This window comes from Varroa destructor, unplaced genomic scaffold (assembly GCF_002443255.2).
Source record: "Varroa destructor unplaced genomic scaffold, Vdes_3.0 BEIS01000001.1, whole genome shotgun sequence".
Lineage (NCBI taxonomy): Eukaryota > Metazoa > Arthropoda > Arachnida > Mesostigmata > Varroidae > Varroa > Varroa destructor.
Window position 1 is genome coordinate 23,931,558 of NW_019211454.1, and position 26,541 is coordinate 23,958,098.

At 40.1% G+C, this 26,541-nt stretch overlaps 1 protein-coding gene and 1 long non-coding RNA gene across 5 annotated transcripts; both read left to right on the forward strand.

Moving 5' to 3' along the window:
• The first annotated feature begins 266 nt into the window (after window positions 1–266).
• On the forward strand, window positions 267–5,885 carry LOC111246801 (uncharacterized). 4 transcript variants are annotated; one of them, XM_086988807.1, is made up of 6 exons: window positions 267–718; window positions 1,222–1,353; window positions 1,754–1,888; window positions 2,652–3,550; window positions 4,236–4,753; window positions 5,722–5,885. In XM_086988807.1, the coding sequence occupies exons 1-4, from the start codon at window positions 612–614 to the stop codon at window positions 3,127–3,129; spliced, it is 852 nt and encodes a 283-aa protein (XP_086844933.1). In that variant the 5' UTR covers window positions 267–611; the 3' UTR covers window positions 3,130–3,550; window positions 4,236–4,753; window positions 5,722–5,885. The 4 variants fall into 4 exon arrangements, with proteins under 4 accessions (XP_086844933.1, XP_086845334.1, XP_022652758.1 ...); XM_086989208.1 differs by having other exon boundaries at window positions 4,236–4,683; XM_022797023.2 differs by having other exon boundaries at window positions 4,236–4,436.
• Window positions 5,886–9,890: 4,005 nt separating this feature from the next.
• Window positions 9,891–14,060, forward strand: LOC147758412 (uncharacterized). Its single transcript, XR_015329776.1, has 2 exons — window positions 9,891–11,763; window positions 13,380–14,060. It is a non-coding gene; the product is annotated as an uncharacterized LOC147758412 (long non-coding RNA).
• The last annotated feature ends 12,481 nt before the right edge of the window (window positions 14,061–26,541 follow it).

Consider the following 26,541-nt stretch of genomic DNA (forward strand, 5'->3'; position numbering starts at 1 on the left):
GAGCACTGCAATGCAAATATGATTCCGTTTTTCAAATCAATTACCAACTTATATGATGTATGCATGCACATACTACGATGCATTTCTATACAGCTTCACGAGTATATATCTGTAGACAAATGCGTTAAGGATCTTGAGGATTCGTATCATTTTATTACAATAGGCTCGCTTGCTAGAGGCTCTCGGTTTAAGCGCGCCCACCCGGGCGTGCGAGCTGTTCGTCTGCTTGCAATCCCAGACAAGCGAACTTTTGATGCGTCGCGCTTTTGAATTAGTTATGCACACTTACCCATCTCGCAAACAGACTCGCCGTCGCGTGCCCGCCGGGTCAATCAATTCTCCGCGTTTATGTTGTGGTCGTAGTGGCGTTGGTCTTCTCCAAGTGCGTTGCCGCTACGCAAGACTGCGTCCTTTACATTAGAAAAGCTAGCCATAGTCAGACTTCACCAGACTCGTATACTGCTGACTCTCTGATTCTTGGCGCATTTCGTGTAGTACGGCAAAGCAGTGAATACTTCATTGATAACAAATTCGGCAATAGACTGAGTGAGTTCCTGCTGACCATATACGGGTCGAAGATCTTCGTATTCAAAATACGATAGAAGCAAAGTATGTCACGAGGAGGTCGAGGTCCCCCTGACATCCATGGAATGGTGTCCCTTAAAGTGGATAACCTAACTTATCGGACAACGATCGAAGACCTTAAACGTGTATTTAGGTTCGTGTCGGGAATTTAATGCTTTGTGTGCGTACCTGAAAAACTAAATATCTATACAGCGAGTCGCTCAACTAATTAGTGTGCTAACGAACCAATAACATTTTTAAATAGGCTTTTATTCAATGTAGTTGAATAAATATTGTCATTGTCTGCATGTGCATATAGAAAAAAACGATGCTGCCACGAATTTGCCGCAGTTAATTGTGCCGAATTTGCCCGGAGCGCATCTTACCTACGATGATTAAAAAAGCTGATGAAAATGAAAAACATAATTGTTTACCAACAATAATGGTGGATTTGATTTTTTTAAGCCTGTACATGCCCCATAAGTCCTTGGAAACGTGTGCGATGATTTAACTTGGATTAACATTTAAAGGTTTCGGACAAAATCATGCTATAGATAATTAATACACTGCTATACAACCTAACAGGTTTCTAGGAATATATATACATAGTGTTATCTGATAAATAACCATTTGCTATACACGTTGCTGCGGATACAGAAAATATGGCGATGTAGGAGACGTTTATATCCCACGAAATCCGCGCAATAATGAGTCGCGAGGCTTTGCCTTCGTAAGGTTTTACGACCGGCGAGATGCCGAAGAGGCGATGGATTGTCTGGATGGATACAGGTACGTTTCTTCGTAAGGACTGCTTTATTGGGTTTGTTGCAGTGCTAATGTGTAGTTTATCGAGACTAATTCTTTGCGTATCTAAGTCTCTGCTGTATATTTACTGTTCCGGCAGCTAGTTCCAACTACTGGCCGTTCTGTTCCATGTGCGCGATTATTGGTCTTGCTCAGCTATAAATGGCCACAAACGAAGTGCTTTTGTTTGATTCAGAGATTTAGATAGATGTAAAGAGATGTTTTTAGCCGCTCATTCCCTAGACTTAAAAAAACGTTGTCTAATATGTTCTTGAAACGCGCTTTTATTTGATTTAATGAGTATTGCACTTATTTAGTTCCATTCCTCTGATTTTTTAGTAAGCTTTATTACCATTATTGTATATGTTCATGATCCTTTTTTCAGATTGGACGGTCGCGAGCTCCGTATCGCTATGGCCAAGTACGCACGGCCGGGTGGTCGCGGCGGCCGCGAGAGGTCTCGTTCAAGGGATCGCCGCAGTCGGCGGCGAAGCCGAACACGTTCCCGCTCTCGCGACAGGTAAGCTGAAATATTATATGTACGTCGGCAGTTTGAAGAGTTTTCAATGACACAGAACGGTCTTTTTTTTTCCTTTGTTAAATGTTGTTTTACTTCTCTACTGTTTTCTGTTTGACGGAGTCTACTCGTAGGTATATTCACCCTTTTCAATGATGCACAGTTCTCTCTAGTTCATTCAAATAGTAAATAGTATCGTAGTCTGTAAAAATATGCTTTTACGAACGTATTTTCCTGTTCCGAAACAAAAAAATCGCCGAGAGCCAGATCAAACAAGTAAAATCGTTAGTCAATTAGCTCAAACCGCAATTTTTTGCCATGGCTATCATTAAGGTGTGAGAGGTGCGTTGTGTAAGTTGAACATTTTTTTCTTTGCTGGGTGAGAACATGTTCTCTTCTGGCAAAGTTCTACCAAAATTAAACGTTGAGCAAATCGATATTGTTACATTATTTTTCCAGTTTTACAGGCTTTTTAACTTAATGCGCTGTTGATTTCTATTTGCTTATATATATATATATATATATATATATAAAATTCCTACGATTCCATTCTTAGTATTCCATTTATATTTGGATACAGTTCCAAAAGTTGGGTAAAAAAGCGTTCTATTGCAATGTCAAAGTTCAATGTTCAAATCAAACATGAGTCGTGCTTTGGAATAATAAACCCTTGTATGAATTCTTAAAATTGAATAAACACCAGCTTAGTAATCAGCTATCTTCATTAAAATACTCACTCTTTCAATTCCTACTCGCTGTTTTCTAGACGTTCCCGCTCGCGTTCGCACCGGCGCCGATCGCGTTCGGATTCTCGTAAGCGTTCCACGTCAAAGGACGATGATCGTAACGACCGCAGATCGCGATCGAAAGAAAGAGACCGTTCATCTCGAGACAAGTCCCGCGATCGTTCAAGGTCAGGCGACAGAGATCGAAACAGGTCACGATCAAAGGATCGAGACGCCTCCGCCGACAGGGAGCGCGATGATCGGTCACACTCTCGAGAAGCGTCAAGGGATCGGGATGACACATCGCCCACCCGTGACACGGACCGGGATAATCGATCTAGGGACCGCGATGATGAATCACGGGAAAGAGATCGGGACGATTCCAGAGAAAGAAGCAGGTCACCCATTGATAGACAGGGACAGCGGGATTCGGAGGAGCGTAATGGTGACGCTGGCGACGATGACGACGAAGACCATAGCCGATCTCCTGAGGGCTCTCGTGACGACAGAGACGATTGAAATCCGCGAAGAAGTCCAAAGCATTCGAATATATTATATTCTGATGACGACCAAAAAATGAGGGCAAAACCCGGACATCCGTAAGACGGAAAAGGAAAATTTAAGGAGGGCTGTAATGAACGGGTGTGAATTGAAATGAGATAATATCAAGCTGACACGTTGCGAAATCAAAGAAAAAGCGGCCAGCACGGTATGGTATTCAAAAGAAAGCAAGAAGCTGGTGCTGACGCGTTGTCGACAGCATGGCAGAGTAATGGAAAGAGACAGCGGGAGACGTGTCAGTGAATGAAAACGGAACGACCGATTTGAAGATGAGATCAGTTTGCCTCACAGTGATCTCAAAATGTGCAGATTTCTCGACCGTAATCGTTCACTGATAGTTTCAAGCATACAAGCTTCTTGGACAGAAGTGCCGTAAATGGTAAGCTTATTAAGATGCTTGTTAGATGGACACGGCAGTTCATTTTTTGAGAATACGTCGTAGACAACCATAAGCGATTCAAAATACTTATTGCTTGAACGAGTTAAGCTAATGGTTCACTTTATCTTCTCTACTAACCCTAAAGGTTGCAGTGGCAGCTGACGACCTTTTGTAGCAATAAAGATAGCAATAGTCGAACTACGACTTTTCAAAGATGGGTTCCGGTGGCGTATTGAATTGGTTTTTAAGATTGGGTGCACAAGTCGGTACTTTTGTATGATATTCGTTGAGTGCTATGAAGTTCAGTATTAACTGATAAAAGTAATCTCTAGGAGATATTATTATGCCTTTCTTCCGCTTTTTGTGAACAAGATCGACATTTTCTCTCAGCTGTGCTACTCTAGTGACTAATTACCCAAACTGCAGACAGAGAGCCTTTGTGATATATAACTGTCATGTACCACCTGCCTATTGCAAAACCTAGTTTAGACTTAGTCTGCACTGTTATGCCTTTTCTGTATACGTATAAACAGAAACGTCGAAAATACTAAATACCAAAATAGACAAACTTTTCAATGTTGTGCTACTACTACAACCTACTTTTCAGAACAGGTTTTGGTAGTAGCACAACATTTTTGACAACTTTGGTTTGACTATGGCATTAAGATGAAATGCTGTATTGTAGGCATTGCCGTGGTGTTTCGGTGGTGTTGGTGGTGCAAGCGTACGCGGCGCCGAGGTGCGTGACGTGGTGAAGCCTACGAAAAAGCGCGGAGAGAGGCCAGCTCAGCCTGAAAATTATATGGTGGCGATTGTGGTCGTGGTATCGTGGTGGTGATGAAAGCGCGGTGTGCTTGCTGCTTGGCGAAAAAGAAAGCTGATCTTGGTGAGCTGTTTGCGCACAGCCTGCGCCTGGCACAGCTGGCCCTGTTGAGTTCTGCCGTGATAAGCGTGGACGCCCGCCACTGCAATTTACGGCGTCCTGTTGACCTGACCAGCTGACTGAATGAGCTGCTGCCGAACCGCGGACGTAGTACTGCGGGTTCACAGTGTTCGAAAGCGAAGAAACCTGCGACTTCACTACGGCGTGTGAAGCTGCCGATACTGCTGTTGCTGTGTTCGCGTCTGCGAAGGTGGCTAGGGCGTAGTGGCGTCGTCCACCAGTTTATCCATCGCTGGTGCCAGTTAGTTCCAGAGGGATGGGTCTGTAATCATCCTTGCCGATAAGACAACGTGCCGTTCACTTGCCAAATTTGGCTTGGCGGGGATTAAACGATGGGAGATATCTTACCTTTTTTGAGAAAAAGGTCAACAGTACAGGCGGATGTCCATCTTTAATATGCATAGAATTGTTACTCTCTGTGCTTTTAAGACAGTCCGCTTCCGTGGTTAACTTAAAGCATGAGAATTTCGGAGACAAATAGATCTAGACGTAAACACATTTTGTTGACGCGGTGGACAATCCAGTATAAGTCGAAGCTCATTAGGAAGACGTATTCAGCAAATAGCAAGGAATTCACAGGTAGCTGAGTGAAGAATATGTTGCAATCGCCTAGTTTTTCGAGATCGAGATGGCGAAGATGCTGCGGCTGTTAGTCTTGTCAGGTGGTATCTATCTACCTGCCATCCTGTGTGTTCGAGAAGGTGCACCGCCACACCGAAACGCGCGCAGTTTGTGATTTTTAACTCAGTAATTCTAGCTGCCAGCATCGTTCCTGTCTGTACCCGTTGGAACCGACTCGGATTTGAGCGACTGTCACAGTTGTTCTGGTTTGTTCATCAGTGAACTCGATAAGCGAAAAATCGAGAGCGGGAGTATTTATAGATGAAAAAGGCCTTATTCTCTCTCTAGAAACTTTGATCGCGCCAGCATTATAAACGAAGTAGTGTTTTTTGTGATTTTGCACGGGTTAACGTTATAGCGGTATTTGACTACGAGATTTGTGCATTTGTTCTAGCTTTTTTTTCTGTCCCACGGTATTCCTGCCTTTGAAATGAAAAAAAAAGCTTTGGCCATTTCAAAGGCCTGCAATGACTTGTCTTTTGTGTTTCTTATTATTCTAGTACGACATTTTGTAGTCCATTAGAGCCTAAAAAACGTTGCGTACGTTGGCCTGACCTTGACAGGCGAGAACGTCTTGATTGAATTTCTCACGCTTTTTTATTTCCAGGTTTCGCGGACGTGGCCATTAAAAACATCGGTATGTATTCTTCATTTGGGAAGCCATCTCAGACAGGTAAATTATAATTTATTTACCGAAAGCAACATCTTTAAAGCGGTATTATCATGTATTTGAATAGTCATCTTCAAATATAATTACGTTTTCTTCCAACATTCTCGCGTGTTCTTATTTTAATCATGAGCATCTTATTCCCACTAAAGACTTACGTCATTACGAGAAAAACACAACGTTCCTCAAATCAGTAACCTTCTAATAGTACAACCGATTTTAGTCTAATAAAAATATATAATAGGTAGAAAAGTTTGGCCCTTTATTTAATTCAATCCAAAAACTTTTTGATACTGGGTCTACATCCTATATAAAAATAATGCAATCCTATATAAAAAAAATTCTTTGTTGAATAATACACATCGGTAATCAACGACACTGTAAGATTACAAATGTGACAGAAAATTGTAGGAACAAATTGCAAAACAGTCAGAAAAAATCTTGTAAATATATTACTTATCTTTAAATATTGCAAACGAGTGTAGCGCCACAGGCCAACTCGAAAAGACTGCTTACAGAAAAGACTGATACATATACATAGGAAGGCATGAACAATCACGCAACAGGCAGAGGAGTTTTGCACTAACTCAGTGAGCAAAGCTTCAAACCAACTATATAAGAAAAATGCATGAAGTAGTCTTGGCAAATATTATGTATCTCATCAATAGTGAAAAATTCAAATTCGGAATAAAATTTTTCATTTTAATTTAATACCTAAATTTTGAATTAAACAAATTACAATTGTCTGGTTTACAGGTTTAGCTTTACTCACATTTAATAACTATTTTTTTTGGTTTCGCTGGCATATTACGTTTTTTTTAAGAAAATTCGAATCTCGGTTTGTCATAGTTGTGGCGAAATTTCAGTGACTCAACGTCTTATCCCTTCGTTAAGGCTTGAGTGGTTCTGGGCTCGTCGTCATGAATTTTGTACCTAAAAAAAATAACTGAAAAGTGTGAAAGCATTATATCGCACAATCTAGATAGGCAATTCGATTGCTTAATTGGAGCATCGCATGCTCACAATATATTTCAGGAAATGGTGACATTGTTTGATGCAACACATGATTCACCCTATTCATTTAAGGCATATTTAAACTGGGTTATCTTGTCACAGTACCGTTCATTATTGACTGTTTGTACATTTCCAGAAGAATGGTAAAATGATAGAAAAATGGTTCCATGGTGCCTTGAACCGAAATTTCGCATAAAACAGAATTTTTTTTCCCATAGAGAGTACGTAGATTCTCGTCACTCCAATGATAGAATTCCGCTCTGCTTACGAAGCAATGCGTACTTTATTTATAAAGGTGATTTGATTTGGAAGATTCATCATGTAGTTCACTTTGTTGTTGTCCAATTACCCAGCTGACTATGTGTCTTCACTGTACATGATCTCTTGACTTGCGTCTAGCAAGCTAAAAATTTTTAGGTAAGAAGGCGTAAACTTTTCGTGAGACTATGTTGCATATTGCTTTCTTGGACACGGTACCAAAACCCGCGGCGATAGTCTGATAAACAGGGCTGATATGTTTTTTTGAACGAGCTGAACGGCTTGGCATCAATCTACTTAGTCTCTTAAAATTATTTAAGAGGTTTATTCATTTTTAACGTTCTGAGTATTAAATTTGCGAATCGTGGTAGTCACATTGTGTTGAAACTGTTAGTTAATGAGTATTTAGCAGTAAGAATGCGTTGTGCCGAGCAACCCATTTTTAATAATGCGGACTGTTTATAATCGAATTGCGATAATGATGTAATCGTCAAAGCATAACAGCAGAAACGGTAAATTTAAATTTTGCGATTTTGGTGGGACGTATTGTCTTCCGCGATTACTGCAAGCAGATGTACATACGTCCTGGCGAAATCAAAAAACCAACGTCTGTATCGATAGGACGATGAGTGATACTGTAGTAGCGACATTTAGTTTTTATGGCTCACAAATATTGCTGCGCAAGGACAGACCGATGGCGGTATTCTATATTATGACTGTTTTTTGGCCAGAGCACGGATTATCTTTTTGTTTTTGGTAATGTTGCTTACGAATAGGATTAACTTATTAACGAGTTATGCTGATACACATACCGAACAAACAATTAAAATAAATTATTATGAATTATATACTTGAGCTCGTTAAAGAAGGCATAGGAACAATCTGGAGTACGGTATAAACTTCTCAAATAACTTCAAAACAACAAATAGTACAATTGTTATTTTATAGCATACCGCAGTGATTTCGATGATGAGGATGCGGTATTAAAACTTCTATAACGAGCCAGCTTTAAGTCGCAGTACATTGATGCAAACTGTTTTTTATGGATATCTTTCTGCGCGGAATTCGTATGAATGTTGTGAATTTTACGACATGCGATGTTACTGGAGTTAGAGGTCCTAAAGAGTTATCTGAACCCATTGAAGATACAGGCGAGAAAAATCCGAGTGATTTGAACTTGCATACGAGAGAGTATCTTTACGGTGAGAAATTTGCGTGCCAGTGACAAATTTGATGACGTGCAAAGGTGCCCATTTTGGTGCAGAAGTATGCCAGCAAAATATGAACAATGCGGGTTATGCTATTTTGTATAGCATTTGTCGAAATAGTGATTTCTGTTGTAATCGAGTACAACACCTTGCTCAGTGAACTTGAAGGTATGTGAATCGCTGACTACACAGTGGGGGTCAATTATCTGAAACAAATTTGTCAGCTGTTTACCTGTTACTATGCTTTTGTCCCATTTTATGATTTGAATACCTATCGTGCAAACAAGAATCCACCAAGCCATCATGGAGACACTTATCGATTTTGATTTGAATTATTGAAACTGATTGATGTTTATTTATTATTGGATATCTGAAGTCATGTGCGATGCTTAATAATCTTGCGTACAGTACAGGATTACCAAACAATCACGGTAATAAGCGGAAGCTGGTGAGGCTGACAACAGCACAGCAGACTCTAAAGGAATCATAAGAGTTTGTTCTTCGCATGGACTGTACTGTTGATAACGTATCCAGCCGACAGTGTAATAATGATCTGTACTGTGGTACTGGGGGCAAAAAACGAACACTTACAGGCTTCCAAGAACAATAAGAATTAGGAAAATATCGGACGACTATTAAATTAATTTTTAACCAAGCATCTTTTAGGAAATCCTATCATTTACCTGAATAGTAAGTAACGCCACATAAAATTTGCGTAGATGTGATATCTTGAGAGAACCAAACTAAGATGAGACAAAGATTTAATGAGATTTCATAAAAGGATAGGAATAGACGAAATTACGAATTTCATCCATTTTTATGAAAAAGAACAAATTGCTGGTATTACACCACAGCGCCAAACTAAAAATACGAGTAGTGATACGAGTAGTCAGGATAAAGTGAACCATCACGTTACACGAAGAAAAGCTTATGTTTTGCCGGGACGGTGTCTCGAATTAAAGTCTAAGTTAAATGCTAAATAAAACAGATAGTTAACGTGCAAGATAAATACAATGAATAGCATTTGGTTAGTTTAGATAAAAATCAGTTGAATAAAATAGCAAAAAAATAAGTATTTGATTTTTTCGAGAGACACTGATTCTTGTTTTTTTGCTATTCAAACTGTGATATACCCTCTCATTCCCAGATACATCTATAAACCTATTCATTCATTAAAAAGTTTATCCCAATTCCCGGTTCTTGAGCAATTCGTTACAGGCTATTGCATACTATGTATCTGTAGTATTTTCAACATTGTATCATCATTCATGCAGTTCAGTTATATACACTTAACTTTACTCACTTGCAGAAACTGCAAGGGCACACTATTCTTAACGAAATATGAGAGAGGCGTCCTTTGTGGAGATGACTGGCCTATTAGGTTGCTGCGTTGCTTAGTGTCTGTGGATTTTTTGGCCGTGACGTATTTCGTGTTGTATGGCGTCGAAACTCCCTTTGGGTACATCGAAGAACTCGATGGCGGAAACTTTTGACACGTGAAGTTTACGTGTGTTGACCGATGGTATGCATACGCTAAGTGGTTCGTATTTATAAGGAACGCCTGTTCGAGTGGTTTCCTGAAAAAGGAGCGCTGATGTGGCCATCTGCTTAATCCACCAGGTGAACTACCCAGACACAAAAACCAACGAGAGCAAAAGTTCCATGAGAAAGAAAATAAATTGGCTTACGTTGGAGTAATGATGCTAGAAAATTGCGAAAGGGTCATTCATTTGGATTAGTACCATCACTGGTGCTTAACTAAATGTGATAAAATAATAGTGTTAATTACTAAAATGTAATTGGAGTGACATTGGAGTTAGTATGTTGAGTTAAATAAAAGTCGACAGACAAAACGGCCTGAAGTACCTTTTTTGCAAGAAAGATAGGCCCGTAGCTCGTTTGCTTGTTCTGCCTGTGTTCACTATTTATTTATTCTGTACTCTGCCTAGAACGTTCTTTGGCTACTACACCAGCCGGGCCTAAGGCAGGAGTATCATCATTTGGTCCGCTCCTTGTGAGGTGGCCCTATCCAGCATCAGATAACTTAATTTCTTATGTTTCTAATAACTTTACAATATCTTGAGGAATATCTGATACATGGCGAGCAGAATACCACTTGGTAATTGGCTGTAGTATTGCAGTGTTCTGTCCTATTTAACAATTGCTTAATTATATCGACATTTACGAGTTCGCAGATTTGTTAAAGAACTTCATTTCGCTGTAACTCGTCAGAGATATATTTCTAGTAACGTTTTAATTGGTACCTTTGTTTTGACATACGTACTACAAAACTGAAATAATGTGTTCTACGTTTTCAACTTGTGAAAAATGCTAACGGTACGTGGGTAACAATTCAGCTGCTACAGGGTGACAGCAAGGAGCAAGTATTTTTGAACGTGTCCCCTGTAGCATGTAAGTGACGCATATAGCCTCCTATACCAAATATACTGTATAGTGGCTCCATGTTGGCCATATCTAGAAAAATGGTATTCATTCGTGGATCCTAATGGATAAGGTTCTACAAAGTGAATTTCTTAATAGATATGTGTATGCTTTGTGTAGTGCTCTCTCGCTACGGGCCGCGAGCCTTAGCACAAGCTAGCAAGCGAAATCGTCGATTCTCTGAGGCTATATTATGTTGTTACAGGGTACGCTGCCTTTATAGATGCAGCACAACAAGCAGTATTAATTGTAGCAATTTGCTAAATTATTTCAATATAAATGTTCAGTACTTCGCGTTGAAAAGGGCGCCAAATGTGTAGATTTGCGATATCTCTAGACAATTAAGCTTGAGACTTACGTATGTCATAGTTATTCTACTTTCAATTATAAGCAAAATGGACAAAATCACAGCATTCTTATGTCTGGCCTGGGTTTAAGTAATATCTATTGAAGTTATTTATCTGTTATTCAAAAATCACATCTGTCGTCAGAGATATTCATAATACGGCTCTTTGTTCGGCTTCAAACTCTGACCTCATTAACCTATGACTGGATTTAACATTGAGAACTATAGATCAATAAATGAGCTCCCTTCAAAATATCAAATATTTTAAGAACTTGGTTTGAAACTGCGGCAGTTTTCAGTCATTTCTTTTCCGTCACCCTCAAGTTTCTTAGGCTTCGGTAGGAGCTAATCCTTACCTTTTATAGCATTGCATCAGCGCGATTTTTTGATAATCTTTATTACGCCGCATTATTCGTTATTCTGTCTCTTTTCTGGATTTCTCGGACTTTTCATGAACATCTCAGGATTGTCTCCCAACGTAATATTATAGTAAATAGATGTCTTTCGTAGGCGTTTTAACTTTTTTGTTACTTTCTAGAACAGAATGAAATAACACATATTTATCAGGAATAAAGAAAATCGTAATAATATATATGTGGATAAATGAAAACATTTCAGTGCGATGCAATGTAGAATACAACCGTTGTGTACATGCACATGGCATTCATTCCAAAGGGAATTTCGTGCGCTTTACCTGTACAATAGCTACGATTTGTAAGTATTTATATGACTAGCGCTAGAATAAGCTCATACCGCTACTTCGAGCTACTTAGATTTCGTTCTTCACCTTCAAATGAATTTATAAAACGCAAAAATTACGCCAAATTGTTGTTTTTTTTTTTAGTTACGTTCTAACGCCAAATGCACAGTCGCCGTTAGTTCGTTTATCCTATTATCCGGAATATTGTAAAATAGCGAAAGCGTACATCGGCAGAGGAAATAAATATAACTTACCGCGCGATGAGCGGAAATACACATTATTCTGTTTGGGACACGCTCTTCAAGCAGGACATTACGTTATGAATTGTAGACCGAAATATTTACTCCAAATTGAATAAATTGAAGTTATGTTTACAAATACAACGAGTTGTTTTCGTAGTGATGCCGTATCACGTCGGATTATGTACATGCTTGTACGCAGATTGGAAGATATATGTATATCGCAAATATATGGGTAAATACCTGCATTTTGCTACCGACTGAGGTATCGTGTACAATTACAAAGCACTGGTTAAACTCATACATAAATCTGGACACTAGTTATATCTGTAAAAATGACTTTAGACTATAATATGCATTTTTTAGAATGCATTTGGTAACAAATTGGAAGACATTTGGTGTATGTCAATCTCATCACCTTCAAGCAAATAAAAAGATAAATAGGAACTTCAGATGGTTCTGCACTGGTATCTTACAACATTTACTCTATGCCTATGCTGCTATTGGTGATTTCTGTTTTTAAATTAAATAAAATTCGCCATGCATATGCTTCTATAGTTCTGAAATCCTCACATTCGGTTGCCAGTCTGACGAACCAGCTCTTCTTCTAATAGCCTGGCCATGTCGCATTCCCAGAATGTACGGTTAACGAACCCAGATCTTTTCTGTTCGAGATTGTACAGATGTCACGCTCTAGTAAATCGATTTAGTGCTGGTACATTTTGACAAGACCATGTCCACTCAGCATATAGGCCAAACACAAAATCGTCTTCTCGTCTTTCCTATCATACAGAAAGATGATGTCTTTAGTGAATGTTTTGGACACCGCAATTGTCGTGTTTTGGGGGTTACTTAGGTTCTTGCCATCTATTAGGTGCGCCTGAACAGCTTTTTTGATCCTTTATTCTTGTAGCTGGTCGTTTTGTCTTCAATCTGCGAATCCCAGAACATAGATCTGGCAATAAAGGTCGCTGCTTCGGACGAAGCTGTTCTTGTTGCTCTTATCTCTCTTTGCTTTTGCGAAAACTTGAGATTACGCACACTGTTTATTTTCAAATGGCCGTGTCGCAAACTTGTGTAGTCATGGAGTTAGCAACCGTTGTTAGAGCTCTTCTTACTTTTCGTCAGAGACATGTAATAATGGTATGAAATGTCTCAGGCTCTGAATTAATTTTGGCTGACTTTTCAGTTGACGTGACGGCCATCTTTAATGACTCCTCAGTATTTTAGTTTCTTTTGCGGGCGGGTTGCGTGACCAGTAATGCGAGTTTTTGTGTTACTGCTTTTTTCCTGCCAGTTTCGTTCTCTCGGTAGTTGATTCAAGTCCACGTTACTTTATGCAGATTTTTATTAATTTATCGTGTCGTCTTCCACTTTCATTTGAATTTCAGATCTGGCTTTTGCTTATCACCACATTATCTACAAAAATTGCAAAAGTCATTACGCCGTAATACGTCTAGTTCAGTATATCATCATAGCCCACGTCCTACAGCGGGATGGGAACGGACTAATAATAGGTGCTGTCTTTTATCATTAAATAAATGTTAAAAGGAAAATCTTAGCTCGAGCAATTACTTGACATACGTTAAAGCAGAGTGAAGATAGTCAGGAATAGTCGTAATGATGAAATGATGTATATATATTTCCAGCTGCTGAATTATCTGCAGTCCTATTGAACTTTGTTGACTCGTTTCATGCCCCAGATAATGTTGAATGAGCCAGGTACATTTCGAGGCTACAATTGAGTTTTTTCATACTAGCATTATTGGTTAATTTTTCATTTGTGAGATGCTTTGCATCGCTAACCAATAAATATAACTTATTTTACTAAGTACGAGGTATGTCCTATTAGGCTTCTCGTTAATGTGTTTTATAATATTATCTCGACCCGTAGTATATTTGGAGTTGATCTTGGTCATCCTTAGAGAAAATAACACGTGCAATGGATGGTTATAGATCTTATGTCTGGCAGGGCTTTCAATACGGACACAACGATCGAACAGAGAGGGCGGCGAAGCTAAATTTGAGGATGCTGAAATGTCTACCTTGAAATAAACGAGAATCAAAACGTCTTCGTTACCAAATTTTAATACTAAAGTAAGAAATAAGCAAATTACATTTATCATCGGAGAGCTTACATTCACAATGTTAGATTACGCAATTGCTAATCATAATTCCCGATTCCCAATGTAAATGGGCTTTGTTAGCCCATTGTTTTCCCGCTCCTAATCTTATTCTTTGATTTCACGGCGCGAGAGTATCGAGTAAGTATCGAATATTAGGATAGAGATAAGCATCGAGTGCGGTTTATATGGCAGAGATTAGACGCGTTCCTCTAACTGTCGAGAGAAACACGCGGGAATACTAGATCTACTAACGCGTCTATATTTTATGTACGTTATACAAAAACATTTATTCACACTTGATCGTATATATTGAACACTACGTTTATATAAAAATACACAATAGCAATCACAATGTGGACAGTCATGTCTCCACGCTTTGCCTACGCTCTGCCGATTGTGGAACAGCTGTACAAGTCAATATAGATTGAACTTAAATAGATTTAGCAAAACATCCATTTAATCACCTATGTTCGTTAATGAATTGCGATGGCTATTTATTATATAGCGACATGCAAATGATTGTACCATGGCGAGTGCTTCTTTTTTATCACCGTGTCAGCCAAAGCTAGTAAATCTAGCTTTTGCGCCGGTAATAGCCCGCACTTAATTTATTAGTCGACACTTACTGTACTGCATTTTTTAATATCATTAAATGGAATGAAATTACGATCATTATAACGAAAGCACACACCTGGTCTATAGGCCTGATCGGAATAAGTATTTATAATTTAGACGTATTGTTTTTAGGTGCGCGTTTCGGATATAGCTTTACGTATCAGCAATGTATACTTCGAATATTTTGGAGATTTTCAATGCAGTGGTTAACTTGATAGTTGACCGTGTCTCCTTGGGGGAGAATAGCTCGTGGAGCTCATTAAAAGATAAGGACGGTAGATATCAATGAATACAGAATGCAAGTAACAGCAAGACTGCGGCCCACGAGAATTTTACACTGTTCAGCGGATGGTGCACCTTCGCACCTTTAACAGGGAGTATAGGTTTACTCCTACGCCCCGAGATGATACGTAGTTACGACGAGTATGTTTCCTTTTTGTAGTAACGACGTAGATATTTTGTTGCATGTAAATACTTGTTCAAACAGTTTATGATTTTGTCCCTCTCATCTATGCTACATAGCACTAGCCGGTAAACGAATTTTCAACGAATGCAAACTATAAAAAAGTAGTAAAGCCAAATAGAATATTATCATGAAACGGACGGTGTTTTTCAGTAACCTTAAACAACGGCATTTTTTCAAAACAGAAGCGTCGCGTTTACGCAGGATGATGAATGACGCAGCCGGTGTGCTTTTCCTTTGACAGCATCATTTACGTAAAAGTGAATTTACAATGCACAGAATCTGTTTTATATACTATAAGGGCCAGTGAAAGATATAAGAAATAACTGCAGGGTTCAACGCGGTAAGCATATGAGAACTTTAGTCGTTAGTCGTTTTGTTGTTAATCTTCGACAGACGGGCAGGTTTTACGTAACATGATGGCAGCTGAGAGCCCACGATGGCCAAACATATGGAAGCAACGTATCACGGGACCTCAAAACCTTACGTGTCCATTCCTGGTTTGATCATTCGTCGCTTTGAATTGTACAGAACAATATGTCAAACCAGGAACGCAGGGGTTACCGGCCATATCGTTGCAAGATATTGGCCGGTTAGCGGTCGGATATCCACTAAGTGCAGGCCATCCCTTTGCAACCATAAGTACTCGTAGCAGGGTCAAGTCATGGTCTGTGCAGAGGCTGACGGGTAAATAAGGAACGAAAGGGACCCTGCTGCGAGAGTATAATATCCACAGAGAGATCCGACGTAAACGAAAGAGCAGATGAATGCCGTACGGAAAGCAAACGGCAATTGTTTCCAGTACATTTCTTTCCTCAGGTTATTAGAAGTCTTTACGTAAAAATCTGGCGATCTTGTACTGTTAAACATAGCAAATATACAAAAGCTAAAGAAGAAAGAATAACGGTTTCGTCACGTATAATGTCCTATGTTCGTAAATCGCGAACCAACGAAAGGTGGTAGTAGTAATATTGAACACGAATATATTCATTTGTTGTGTCCGATCTGTGAAAATCTGACTCTTTTTTATTTTAGTCAGTGTTACTGTTGAGTAGTTTTGGAATGAGCAAACAAACTGAAATCAACTACAGGTCAGATATACGTAGAAAGAAATACGTATCGCATTACTAGGCATATATGTATTAAATTGCTTGGGCAGTAATTACACAATGTGTTAGTCCTTCACGATTTAAAGCTTTGCTTCAAAGTAGGCTACACGTTGAACTTGCGCGTCCTCCAAACGTACTGCTTTCTAGTACTGAGTAAACTGGCGAGGTTCTGGAGTGACTGATAGCTCTTGAGGTTTCCGTTCTGCCGAGAAATGCCGCATTACCTACACCAGATGCACAATTTCCAGTTTCAGATAACCTGGCTGGACCGAGTTGTCTAATGATCGTACAGTTTAAGCCTTGAACAATTCAATGATAAATATATTTCTTTGTTTTTTAAATGTTCCTTACTTTTTCTTAACTGTAGATCCTTGTCTAACCAGAGTTTATGTTAAAGGGGAACCATCAGGTTTACTGCTTGATATACGTAGTGTATTGCCAATTATACCTAGTAAAGGTCACCCATCGTGGACACTTTCTTTGGAGGTTCACGAGTTTTTTTTAAAGAAATTTCGTCCCCGTGGCCTATTTAGGTCAGCTAAGGGCGTTCCCTTTGGCCACATTATTCTAGCGTCGTCCGAAAAATGCACAACTGAATGCGGGCATTTACATGTGCTGTTGCCTATTCCATAGTAATTCATTGAATGAAATACGAGTAGAAAAGCTAACGTCACTTTCAAATGAGATTTAGCTTGCAATTCGTAGTTATTCTATGCTTCTTTATATTCAGATCAAAATATGAATCTGTTAGGATAAATCTGTCGTAGCAAATATCAATAAGCTGACCGGCTTAATATTTCGATGAGAGCTACTACCGTTACGCAATAATACTGGAAATAAAATTCCAAATTTAAGACATTACATTACAGTCAATAATTGTAAAAGCTATTTATCGCGTATGTATGCCTATTCTGCATAACCTTCTAGGCTTAAAAGTGAACTCTTAAGTGTTATGGAAATTTACAGTGCTCGCCAAGCACCTATTTGTAAATTACTTGCTTAATTATATGTCCTGATATTTTGATGTACGTTAATCTTTCACTAAATCTCAGGCCCTCAGCAACTAAGTTACTGGCGGATAAGGTGTAATTATAATACATTTCACTTTTTTTTTTGGACCCAGGCAAGCACATTTAGCCGAAATAAACCTGTAGCAATAACATTCCAATTTCGGCGTCGATTTCACAAGTTGCATGTTACATTCATCCGACTTGCACATGTCAAAGGATTATTTCGAATTCATGTACATCCATTTAAGATAATCAGGTTCTTCGAATTTAGCTTCCTACAAATCAGCAAACGTCTGCCTGGTACTTGTAGTAGCAAGTTGTTTTCTGGGCTAGGGAAGACTGCTATATACATATTGAGTGGTCAATAGAACTTGGCTATTATAGGTACTTATATAATGTAAAGAATAGAACATAATGAGGACTATCTTTATGCAACTGCCCCGTGCGTACATACCTTTTAGCTGGCCCAAGCACCCCCCGTTCCCCTCCACTCCGCGGCCCATCCCCATAACCAGCGTCTCTAGGAATGGAAGAATTGTAAGATTTATCTGGCACTTGCGCATCTTTTTTACATTACGTTGTCGTCGCCTCTTGGCCCCACCGCGAACCAAAAGATCATTATCAAGTATCTAGGTTTAGCAAAGGACTCTTAGGCCTGTGCGGGCGGTCCTATCGCGCTTATGATATACAATACCATCGCCGCCACTCTTGTAACTACCACCGTCACCATCGTGGCCCTGCCACAAGTAAGGCCATAATATCTCATTGTGTCGCGCCCTCTAGTGCTTTCCACCACTGCCCGCCATTGCCGCTGCCGTCTTGAGATGAAGCTGGGAATCTGTCGCCTTGAAGAGGAGGAAAAAAGACCGTTGTGCAGCTTCCTGGATGCGGCTTTCTGAAAAAGATAAAGAGTTCTCAATGTAAAGCAACGACGACGACAATCACAACTACGGTTGAAGAAAACTAAAACATTACATGCAATGGTAACCTGGCGCATATAATTTTCGAGTAATGCTGCTAAGGTAGAGTGCAGTCGTCATTGTTTCTACGTGAGTGACTACCATTATACACACCGAGAATGCAGTGTATTGTAGACAAATGGTATATGTTATTATTATTACTCTTATTACTATACAAATAGTCGATTTCAAGATCAACAAATGGAAACGAAACGATGACTGCATGAGGTATACCTTTGCACAAACCCTCGATGAGCCATAACTAAGCATATTTGTAAGGAAATCGCCTTCGGTTTTAGAACAACAGGAAGAAGCTGCTTATCGCTTGTATCATAAATAAATAAAACTAACAAACAACTTATTCTTCCATATACTAATGATTTGTCTTATTTTTTTTTTCTTACAAAGATGAGCCACTTTACAAAAGGTTCGTTGCCTCACACAGGTGTGGAGTTCCTTTGCATACGGATAATAATACCATAGTAAGAATCAACAGCATCGCTTTTACGCTAAAACCGTGTAAAAGTGATTCGGGCAAGAAACTTTTGGCGGGTTAAAAGCTTCTATAGCAATATGTTTATTTAATTTTTTTTGATTGGGAAAGCTGTGAGTTAAAGGGTGTACGAGCAGTTGTCCTGAATGGGCCAGATCACTGAGAATGGCCACCTGCAGTAGCAATTTTGCTACTCTTCCCGTTTCCGTAAGTTGTCAACACGGATATTTCTCTTTTGATGCGTATTATTCTCTATTTATTGCCAGCCATAGAAAAATCAGAGTTGGAAAGCGTGAATCAACTACTGTGTACACTGAAGACAGTTGTATTATTTTAAGCTGCTCTAAATTCAGTATCGAAATGGAAAATTAGAGGGATCCATTTCCATCTGTTTTTTTACGTTAAACAGAAGCGGAGGAACAGACAAACGCCAAGAAAAAATGAAGTTGTCCAGGCTTTGGGTGTATCGTACTCATCATAAATATTCCACTGGAACGCGGCTGTTAGCCTTTGCCGGATCAGGATTATATGTTGAAATGAAACCAATGGGACCCTTGCGAGATGATGAGAAGCTTTGTATCGATAGCGCAAGTTGTCTAGATTCCGAGACGGTTATTTTTACAAACATTGTCCATTATATTAGGATAAAATGGGTGAGCATGAAAGATTTGCAATAATGCAGAGCGAAACCCGAGCTACCGATTGTGGTAGCTACTGTGTCATAGTTTGAACAAACATTAGTTCTAGGATAAGGCCATTATTTTCTAAATCACTCTATTGAGAAACGCTTGTCTGTATCATGGCACACAAAAGAATGCTTCTACTTGGAATCCAATTTAATCAGAATTCTGTGATTCTTAGAAGTATTCCGTGAAGCTGTAGAGCAAATGATCGGTTTGAAGCAAATAAAAACGCTATGAGGTATGAAATGGAAATCCTTGGCTAAGTCCGAGCTCATCTTACGTGCGGTCCTGACATGGGTAATTTTTTCATGGCGTTTCTTTGAGCTACTGTGCACGCATGATGTCTCGGGCCCCGATGCCTGTATCAAATAGCCCGTCGAAACCCCTTCTTAGTCAACATACACATTCTCCGTAACCTATTGCTCTGGGTTACTGATGCGCTAGCTTAAGTGGCAGTTGCGCTAACTCAAGTTCTGAAGTTAAAGGTGGAAATTAATGGAAGACTTGTTCCAGTCGTCCTTTTTTTGCACACTGACGCTTAGTAAGTTACTTGCTTTCTTGTGTCTTTCAAACTTGGAAATTGTCCCTAAATGTACTAAACAGTTATAGACGTATTTTATATATATGAGAAGGTCTCAAATGGAAAATAAAAGCTGGGCCAGTAATGACTTTACGTGAGTAACAGGTAATTGTATGAGATTATTTATTTGATGAGGATAGAACTTATAGCATTATCTTATAAAGCGCATTACAAAGAAATCGTCGGTGTGCATATCGAATGATGCACTTATAGATAGCAGCAGGTATCATCAACGTTATAAAATCACCTATATTATATATGTGTAAAACAGTATTTGACTTTATCTTAATGGAAAAGTATTTGTGATGATTTAGCAGCATCGAGGTTTTGGTATCTAAACCTAAAAGATTAGTTCGCATTGTTTATCTGTTTTGTTCACGTGTTATACTTACAGAATGGTAACTGAGTTTTTTTTTTTACTTCGTTCGCCTATTATCTAGGCAAAGCTATTTAGCATTTAATGATTTGTTAAATCTATAAGTATTTCAAAATATATGTAAGGTTCCCATGAATTTATTACTGTGTATGTGAGCGTACATGCTCTGCTTCATGCGCTCTATATCCTGCTGTCCAGCTAACTGAAGTAGAATGGCGCTACTGCAAACCGTGACCTGCGAGGGAACGCTAGATGGGCTTTCCGAGGACGCTGAGGACCCGCTTGTGCAATAAATAGCCTGTATAACTCGAATCTGCAGGGCTGCAGGTAGAAACGATATGTTTTTAGTGCTGTTTTTAACGAAAGAATAACGGCTTAGTAGGAAACTAATCAAGAATATGTTTTTGGCTTGAACTTGAAACGATTTAGATACTTCATTCATTGCAAACTGTACCATAAATCAAAAGCGGTTTGGTTATGAATCAATACGTTTTTTATTGCTCTAATAAATCAATTATTCTAAGATCTTTGGTAGGACACAACGGAGTATTCTTGCAATTTCTCTAACATGATTTACCCTGGTACATAAGCAACTTAAACCGTACCTCTAAATTAAGCTTTTTCGGCTCGTAAGAATCACCAGTGACCGATTGATTGACGAAAAGGGACCTGGAAAAGCTTGTCCTAATTTCGTTTAGGCCAGCTATTTAAGTAGCAGTGTGTTTCAATACTGTCAGAGCTTCCGTTTATGCTTAGTATTCGGTAAAGTTATACGGTATGGCATAATGCATTTTTGCTTGCCGTTAGTCATTTGCATAGAGCACATCTAAACGAACTTTTTGGTTTAATCATTAATATTTAACATTATTAAAAATATACATAAATGTTTTTGATTTACTATAATATATTTTCTGTTATGCACTTAGGGCCCGTTACGATATGCGGCTTCGTTCATCTGCTTTGCCGAAGTATTTTTAAACCAGATAAAAACCCTAGCTACATAAGAGAATAGTACTCATCATTTGGGTTCCTTATTGAGGCGGGTCCTTTTTACTAGGCTCGGCAAGATGCTGGTAAGGCCTCGACGTCGAAAAACGTGGTGTGTGAACTTTTTCGCAAGGCCTAAGCACTCGGTCCTCTTACGTGGCAGTGGCTTCTTCCTATGCCAACCTCGTAACGTACAATATGGCTGGCTGGCTGGCTGACATGTTGCATCCTTACATTCCAAAGAACACTCGTCTTCGGAGCGTATTACAGTGACATTATCAGCTTGCTTACCAACAGTGTACAACAGATGAGCAGAGTCAGCCAGGTTCGGAATGCCTGCAGCTCTGAGGTCTTTAAACTTTCCCTCGTTAAACATGGAATGTCGTCAGCGCCATCCAACGTTAAAACAAGTAACTAAGCCACGTGACTTAAATGAGTCTACTTGGAAATTTCATTTGCTGCTGAAACAACGGCTGGTGTGCTACAAAGCTGACAAGAATAATTTGATTAAACATAGATGATCGTAATTTGTATGCTATTGCACAATTTGAGGTTATAAGCTGCTCGAACCCTCCGATGTAGCAGTCTTCTTTCTACCAGTTCTATAGATCAACAGTGCTTAGTGATTTTGTATGTGTTTATGTACGTGTTTTAAAACTGTGTCATATTTAGCGATCTAACGACTCATCTGATCATGCCGCATAACTCAAAAATACTCCATCTTAGGCACGGTTCAAACACTGCGAAAGCAGTACGTTAAGAAATACATATAAATTTTCAATAAATATATATATATATACATCTATATTTGCCACAGGAGTCAATATGTATTTATATACGAAACGAAGCCAATGTATTATTGGATGTAGAGTAATAATAGTATTTTCAAAACAGGTTTTCGACAGTTAGTCAAAGTGAAAAATAGGCATTGCATTGTAAAGGACGAAATTCACGGAGTTCAGCGGAAAAGTCGTGAAATACAAACATCAAATTGCGACCGTTTTAGGTAGAAAAATGGAACGGAGTAAATCTATTTTGACTGCTCTTCTTTTTTTGCACAGACACGCGACCGTAAGACACTCGGCAATCTTTCAAATGACTTTTCAATATACACATACCCAAAAAGATGTTCATGCACGCTCACATACATACCTGGCGCCGGCTGGTAGGCGGTTAAAGTCAATTGCCGTCCTGGGCCCGTCTTCGTGCGGCACCGGAAACGAATTTATTTCCCGTCATTCTCGAACCGTTTTGAAAAGAACGTCGACTGAAAGAGGTGAGTAAGCAAGCCGTACGCACACAGCAGTGCAGACGCAGAACTCAGAGACACACTTGCTGATATAGACCACGTACACATCCCTACGCACGAACGCTGTTGGTTGTGAGCGTATGCGAAACCCAAATTGTTTATATTTCAAAGAGAAAAGCCAATTTTTTTTTCATCGAAACTGAACTGTTCGTACGTTTAGTGATATTGGATCTGGAATTGGCCTCTGCAGCCATGTTGGTGAAGCTGTTGTTCTGTGTTTGATGCGCTCGTCACATTTGAATTTGATCTCCAAATAAAGTGGGACACATTTGTGATCGCTACTGAATTTTTCTATAAACTGAAAACATCCCCTTTAAAGGCCAAGCGGGACGGATGGTAACTCACGGGTGGCATGAACTGGTACGCTAGCAACGCAGCGGCCGGTGAAGCTGCCGCCGCTAGGCGAAACAACCCTTGTTGGGATGGACGGGAATGGTAAGGCTTTCAAATTTTAAAAACGATCCAATTTCTTTTCTACGCTTATCCGCTTTTATGTCCTCTCCTTGTTTCAATGTGTAGTATCTCGTTTTTTCTATGTGGCCACAGTGGCTGCTTATCCTTTTTTTTTTTTCTACTTTATAAAATGTGTCTTTTTTTGTATACAGCTTTGCCATGCTGTTTCTCTTCGGTGCTCTATCTGCCTTGTGTTCCACAGCCCATTTCTCCATAGAGCCATAGGAACAGTCATACTCGAAACATACGCCAATCTAGGCGATGTTTCCGGCTCGCTGGTGGGCCATCTAGACGGTATCCAGCCTTCAGCCGGAGGCTGTCTTTAGCTGCCATGCGAGTAAAAAGGGGCACGGGGAGAGATTGTGGGTGACTAAAGAAAGTGGACGGACGGCAGTGGTGATGGTGGAGTCGCCTTACCTACTTGATGGGCTCTGGACTTTGGGGTTAGTAAAGGTCCGGGGCGGGATGACCTTCACAATTGCACTTCTACTAGTCGCGTGCTCACTAGCGCCGACAGCAGCTGCGGTGGAAGCAGCAGCAACATCAGTAGCGGTTGTCGGGCGATAGTGAAAGCAAACAGAGTTTTTAACCGAGAGACAGGACGAGAGTTGGAAGACGGCGGGACGTCGACATTCCGAATGCGCAAAGTGCTCGCGCGTCGCCAGTCAACAGCTCCCTGACAAGGCCAGAGTCAACCAAGAAGAGGCTACGTCGGCTCCGTAGTAGATAACACAAGAGAGGACTGATGGAGACCACGACGATGGCGGCGGTGGCGGCAATGGGGCTCATTAGAGCCAACAGCTCTCACTTTGTTTCCCCGAGCGGACTGCATGGCTCGCCCAAGAATAAGGACACGCAGAAACAGCCAAGATAATGGAAGAGACGGAGCCTGTGTGGCTGGTGCCTCTTGTGTTGGAGTGTCTATGCTCGTAAGAAAAATCTGCACTTGTTTGTGTGTGTTTGTTTGCGGGCTTGTATATATCTTTATGCTGTGCGTGACATGTTTTACGAGACCGCCACCAAAAACACCGTACGAGAACAAAACGAAGAAGAAGTAAAAGAATGGAAAAGCTAGAGAATGAAAGAGAGGATTAAGGCAAGGACGCGCACATGAGCCTCTTGCTGCGGCATAACTCTTGTAAAGCGATGAAAGAACAACAGCAGAAAAACGGCCTTCTCAAAACTAGCAGGACACAGACAGTGAATGAGCGCGCAGCAGACCCTACAGCTCGCTCCAACACCAGCCATTGCCCAGTAATCTCTGGCTAAAGCTAAGTGCAGACCTTAGAAAACTTACCCTTGTGTCCAAGATGGTAGCTGACATAGCGCACAGCATTTATTGAAATAGGTGTCCTAAGGAACTGGTGGGGAACAAACCGCCCCAATAGCGGAGAAGATCCTAGCCGTAATAACTATAGCTGCAGAAGCGGCAGCAGGGAAGGAAGAGCAAAGTTGTTGCTGTTTCGCTTGAGCAAGCTGAAACCTTTTTCTGTTCAGGCCGCCTTCCTCGACGAATGGCCTGCCGACGGTCCCCAGCTTTCTTCATCCCAAATGCCAATACACTCGCAACGATTCAACACCACCATGTCCGTCTTTACCTTCTTCTGCCCTACGAAACTCGAATCCGTGCGTTCTCTCCTTTCCGCAACGGCCTACCATCAGCAGGCCACAGGTCAGGTTGGTGGGTTAGTCTGACATGACCTATCTGTCTGTCCCTCCGGCCACTCGCAAAGGGATGTTTACTAAGTTCACCTCGAAAGCACGTTTCTGCAAAAGATTTGCTGCCACGAAAGAAGCACTGCCTTCCTTCTCCATGAAAGCAAACGCCTCTCGCACGCCTCTTCTCACTTGCTTTTCAGACCGGCATTCGCCACTTTTGTACAGCATACGGTGATGATGGAAAATGACAACGTTGGCACAAAGACGCAAAAGGTAGGCAGAGCGTAGGACAAGCGGTAAAGCTTCCTTCTTTACGCACACGAGACAATAAACGCACAGCATCAGCGGCACACGTCCGCCCATCCACTTTTGACAAAGGTATTTGTGCTTGTATGCGAACAACGCATGAATAGGCGAAGAAACGACGCCGACGATTCGAAGATCGCGTCTAATGGAAAGAACTGTTCAAACATGCTGCTTATATGCCTTTCTCTCAGTCTGACCTGCTCTGCCGCCGACAGCAAGTAGAATACTAAAATGCATTGAGAAATCAGAGTCTATGTCGTGTGTGCTACACTGGTCCTACAGCTGGTTTGGTAAGTGTTGATGCTGTCAATACTCTTTCTTTTAATCCTTGGGCGTTTCTCCTTGCCGCGGTACTTAATTGGCTGCCGCCCAATCCTTGCATTAACCCCCTACTCAGCAGCGAGGGCTCAACTAAACCTTACGCGGCGGGGGTAGCCTGCTACATGACTCCACAGCATTACGTATCGTTCTACTGCAACCAAAGGTAACATTCATAGTTTAAAACGGACCGAGACCCAAATGCAGATCATTTGTTAGTCTCTTCGCGTTGAGCTCCATTTCTTTATGAGTGTGCCTTTGACGACACATCGGTGATGTCAAGATGAAGATAGAGGAACGAGGTAAAATGCCTTCAACGCTGAAACTATTTTGACTGTGAACTGTCTCAAGTCCAATTCCCAACGGATTTCGGCGGTTCCTAATTACCTAGATTCTCCAAAATTACAGATTTGAAGCAGTTCCAAAAATTGGTATCAGCACTTCACAAGGGTCACACAATTTAACATTCGCATTTGGAGCATATTTTGCAGATTCAAATACTACTTTTAACTAGCATATATGAATATGCTTATGGGTAAGCCACCACTTGGTTAACTGAAATTTTAGTATTTCAACTCAGTTCAGATACATTAAGCTTTTTTACATTCTATCCAAATAAAAAAATAAAGGCTTAGCCTTGAATTCGTTAAGGAAAACGAAGTGACCTTACGAAAACGTACGCACCTGAATGTTTTAATAGTTCAGTTGGATATATGGGTACCTTAAATTCAGTGCTATCTATTTGAATTAATTATGGCAAATACTGATTTCTTGTTAAACATTTCTTTAAAACGTCTGTGTTTATAACACTATGCTTGTAGGAAAGGTAGTTATAGAAAGTACGGTCATATCGAAATAGGACGAGTATAATAACATCTTTAAAATGAAAAAAACATCACTGTGTCAATTCGATAATAAGTGTGGATACGCAATGAAACCGTTGAAAGCTATATATTGATTTTGCCGAGTCGTTTTGGCTACCACTTTCGTAAAATTCTCCTCGAACAGAATCATATCCTGCTCAGGTATATATTTATCCATAGTATAGAACGAACGTTTTGCTATATATATATATATGTTTTAGTTAAGGATTATGATACAAAATAA

What these genes read in the sequence shown, in the direction of transcription:
- LOC111246801 (XM_086988807.1), top strand. Translation starts at nt 612, where the DNA reads ATGTCACGAGGAGGTCGAGGTCCCCCTGACATCCATGGAATGGTGTCC. An exon ending in GATTGTCTGGATGGATACAG is followed by an intron (nt 1,354 to 1,753) that starts GTACGTTTCTTC and finishes TCCTTTTTTCAG; the next exon opens with ATTGGACGGTCGCGAGCTCC. An exon ending in CGTTCCCGCTCTCGCGACAG is followed by an intron (nt 1,889 to 2,651) that starts GTAAGCTGAAAT and finishes GCTGTTTTCTAG; the next exon opens with ACGTTCCCGCTCGCGTTCGC.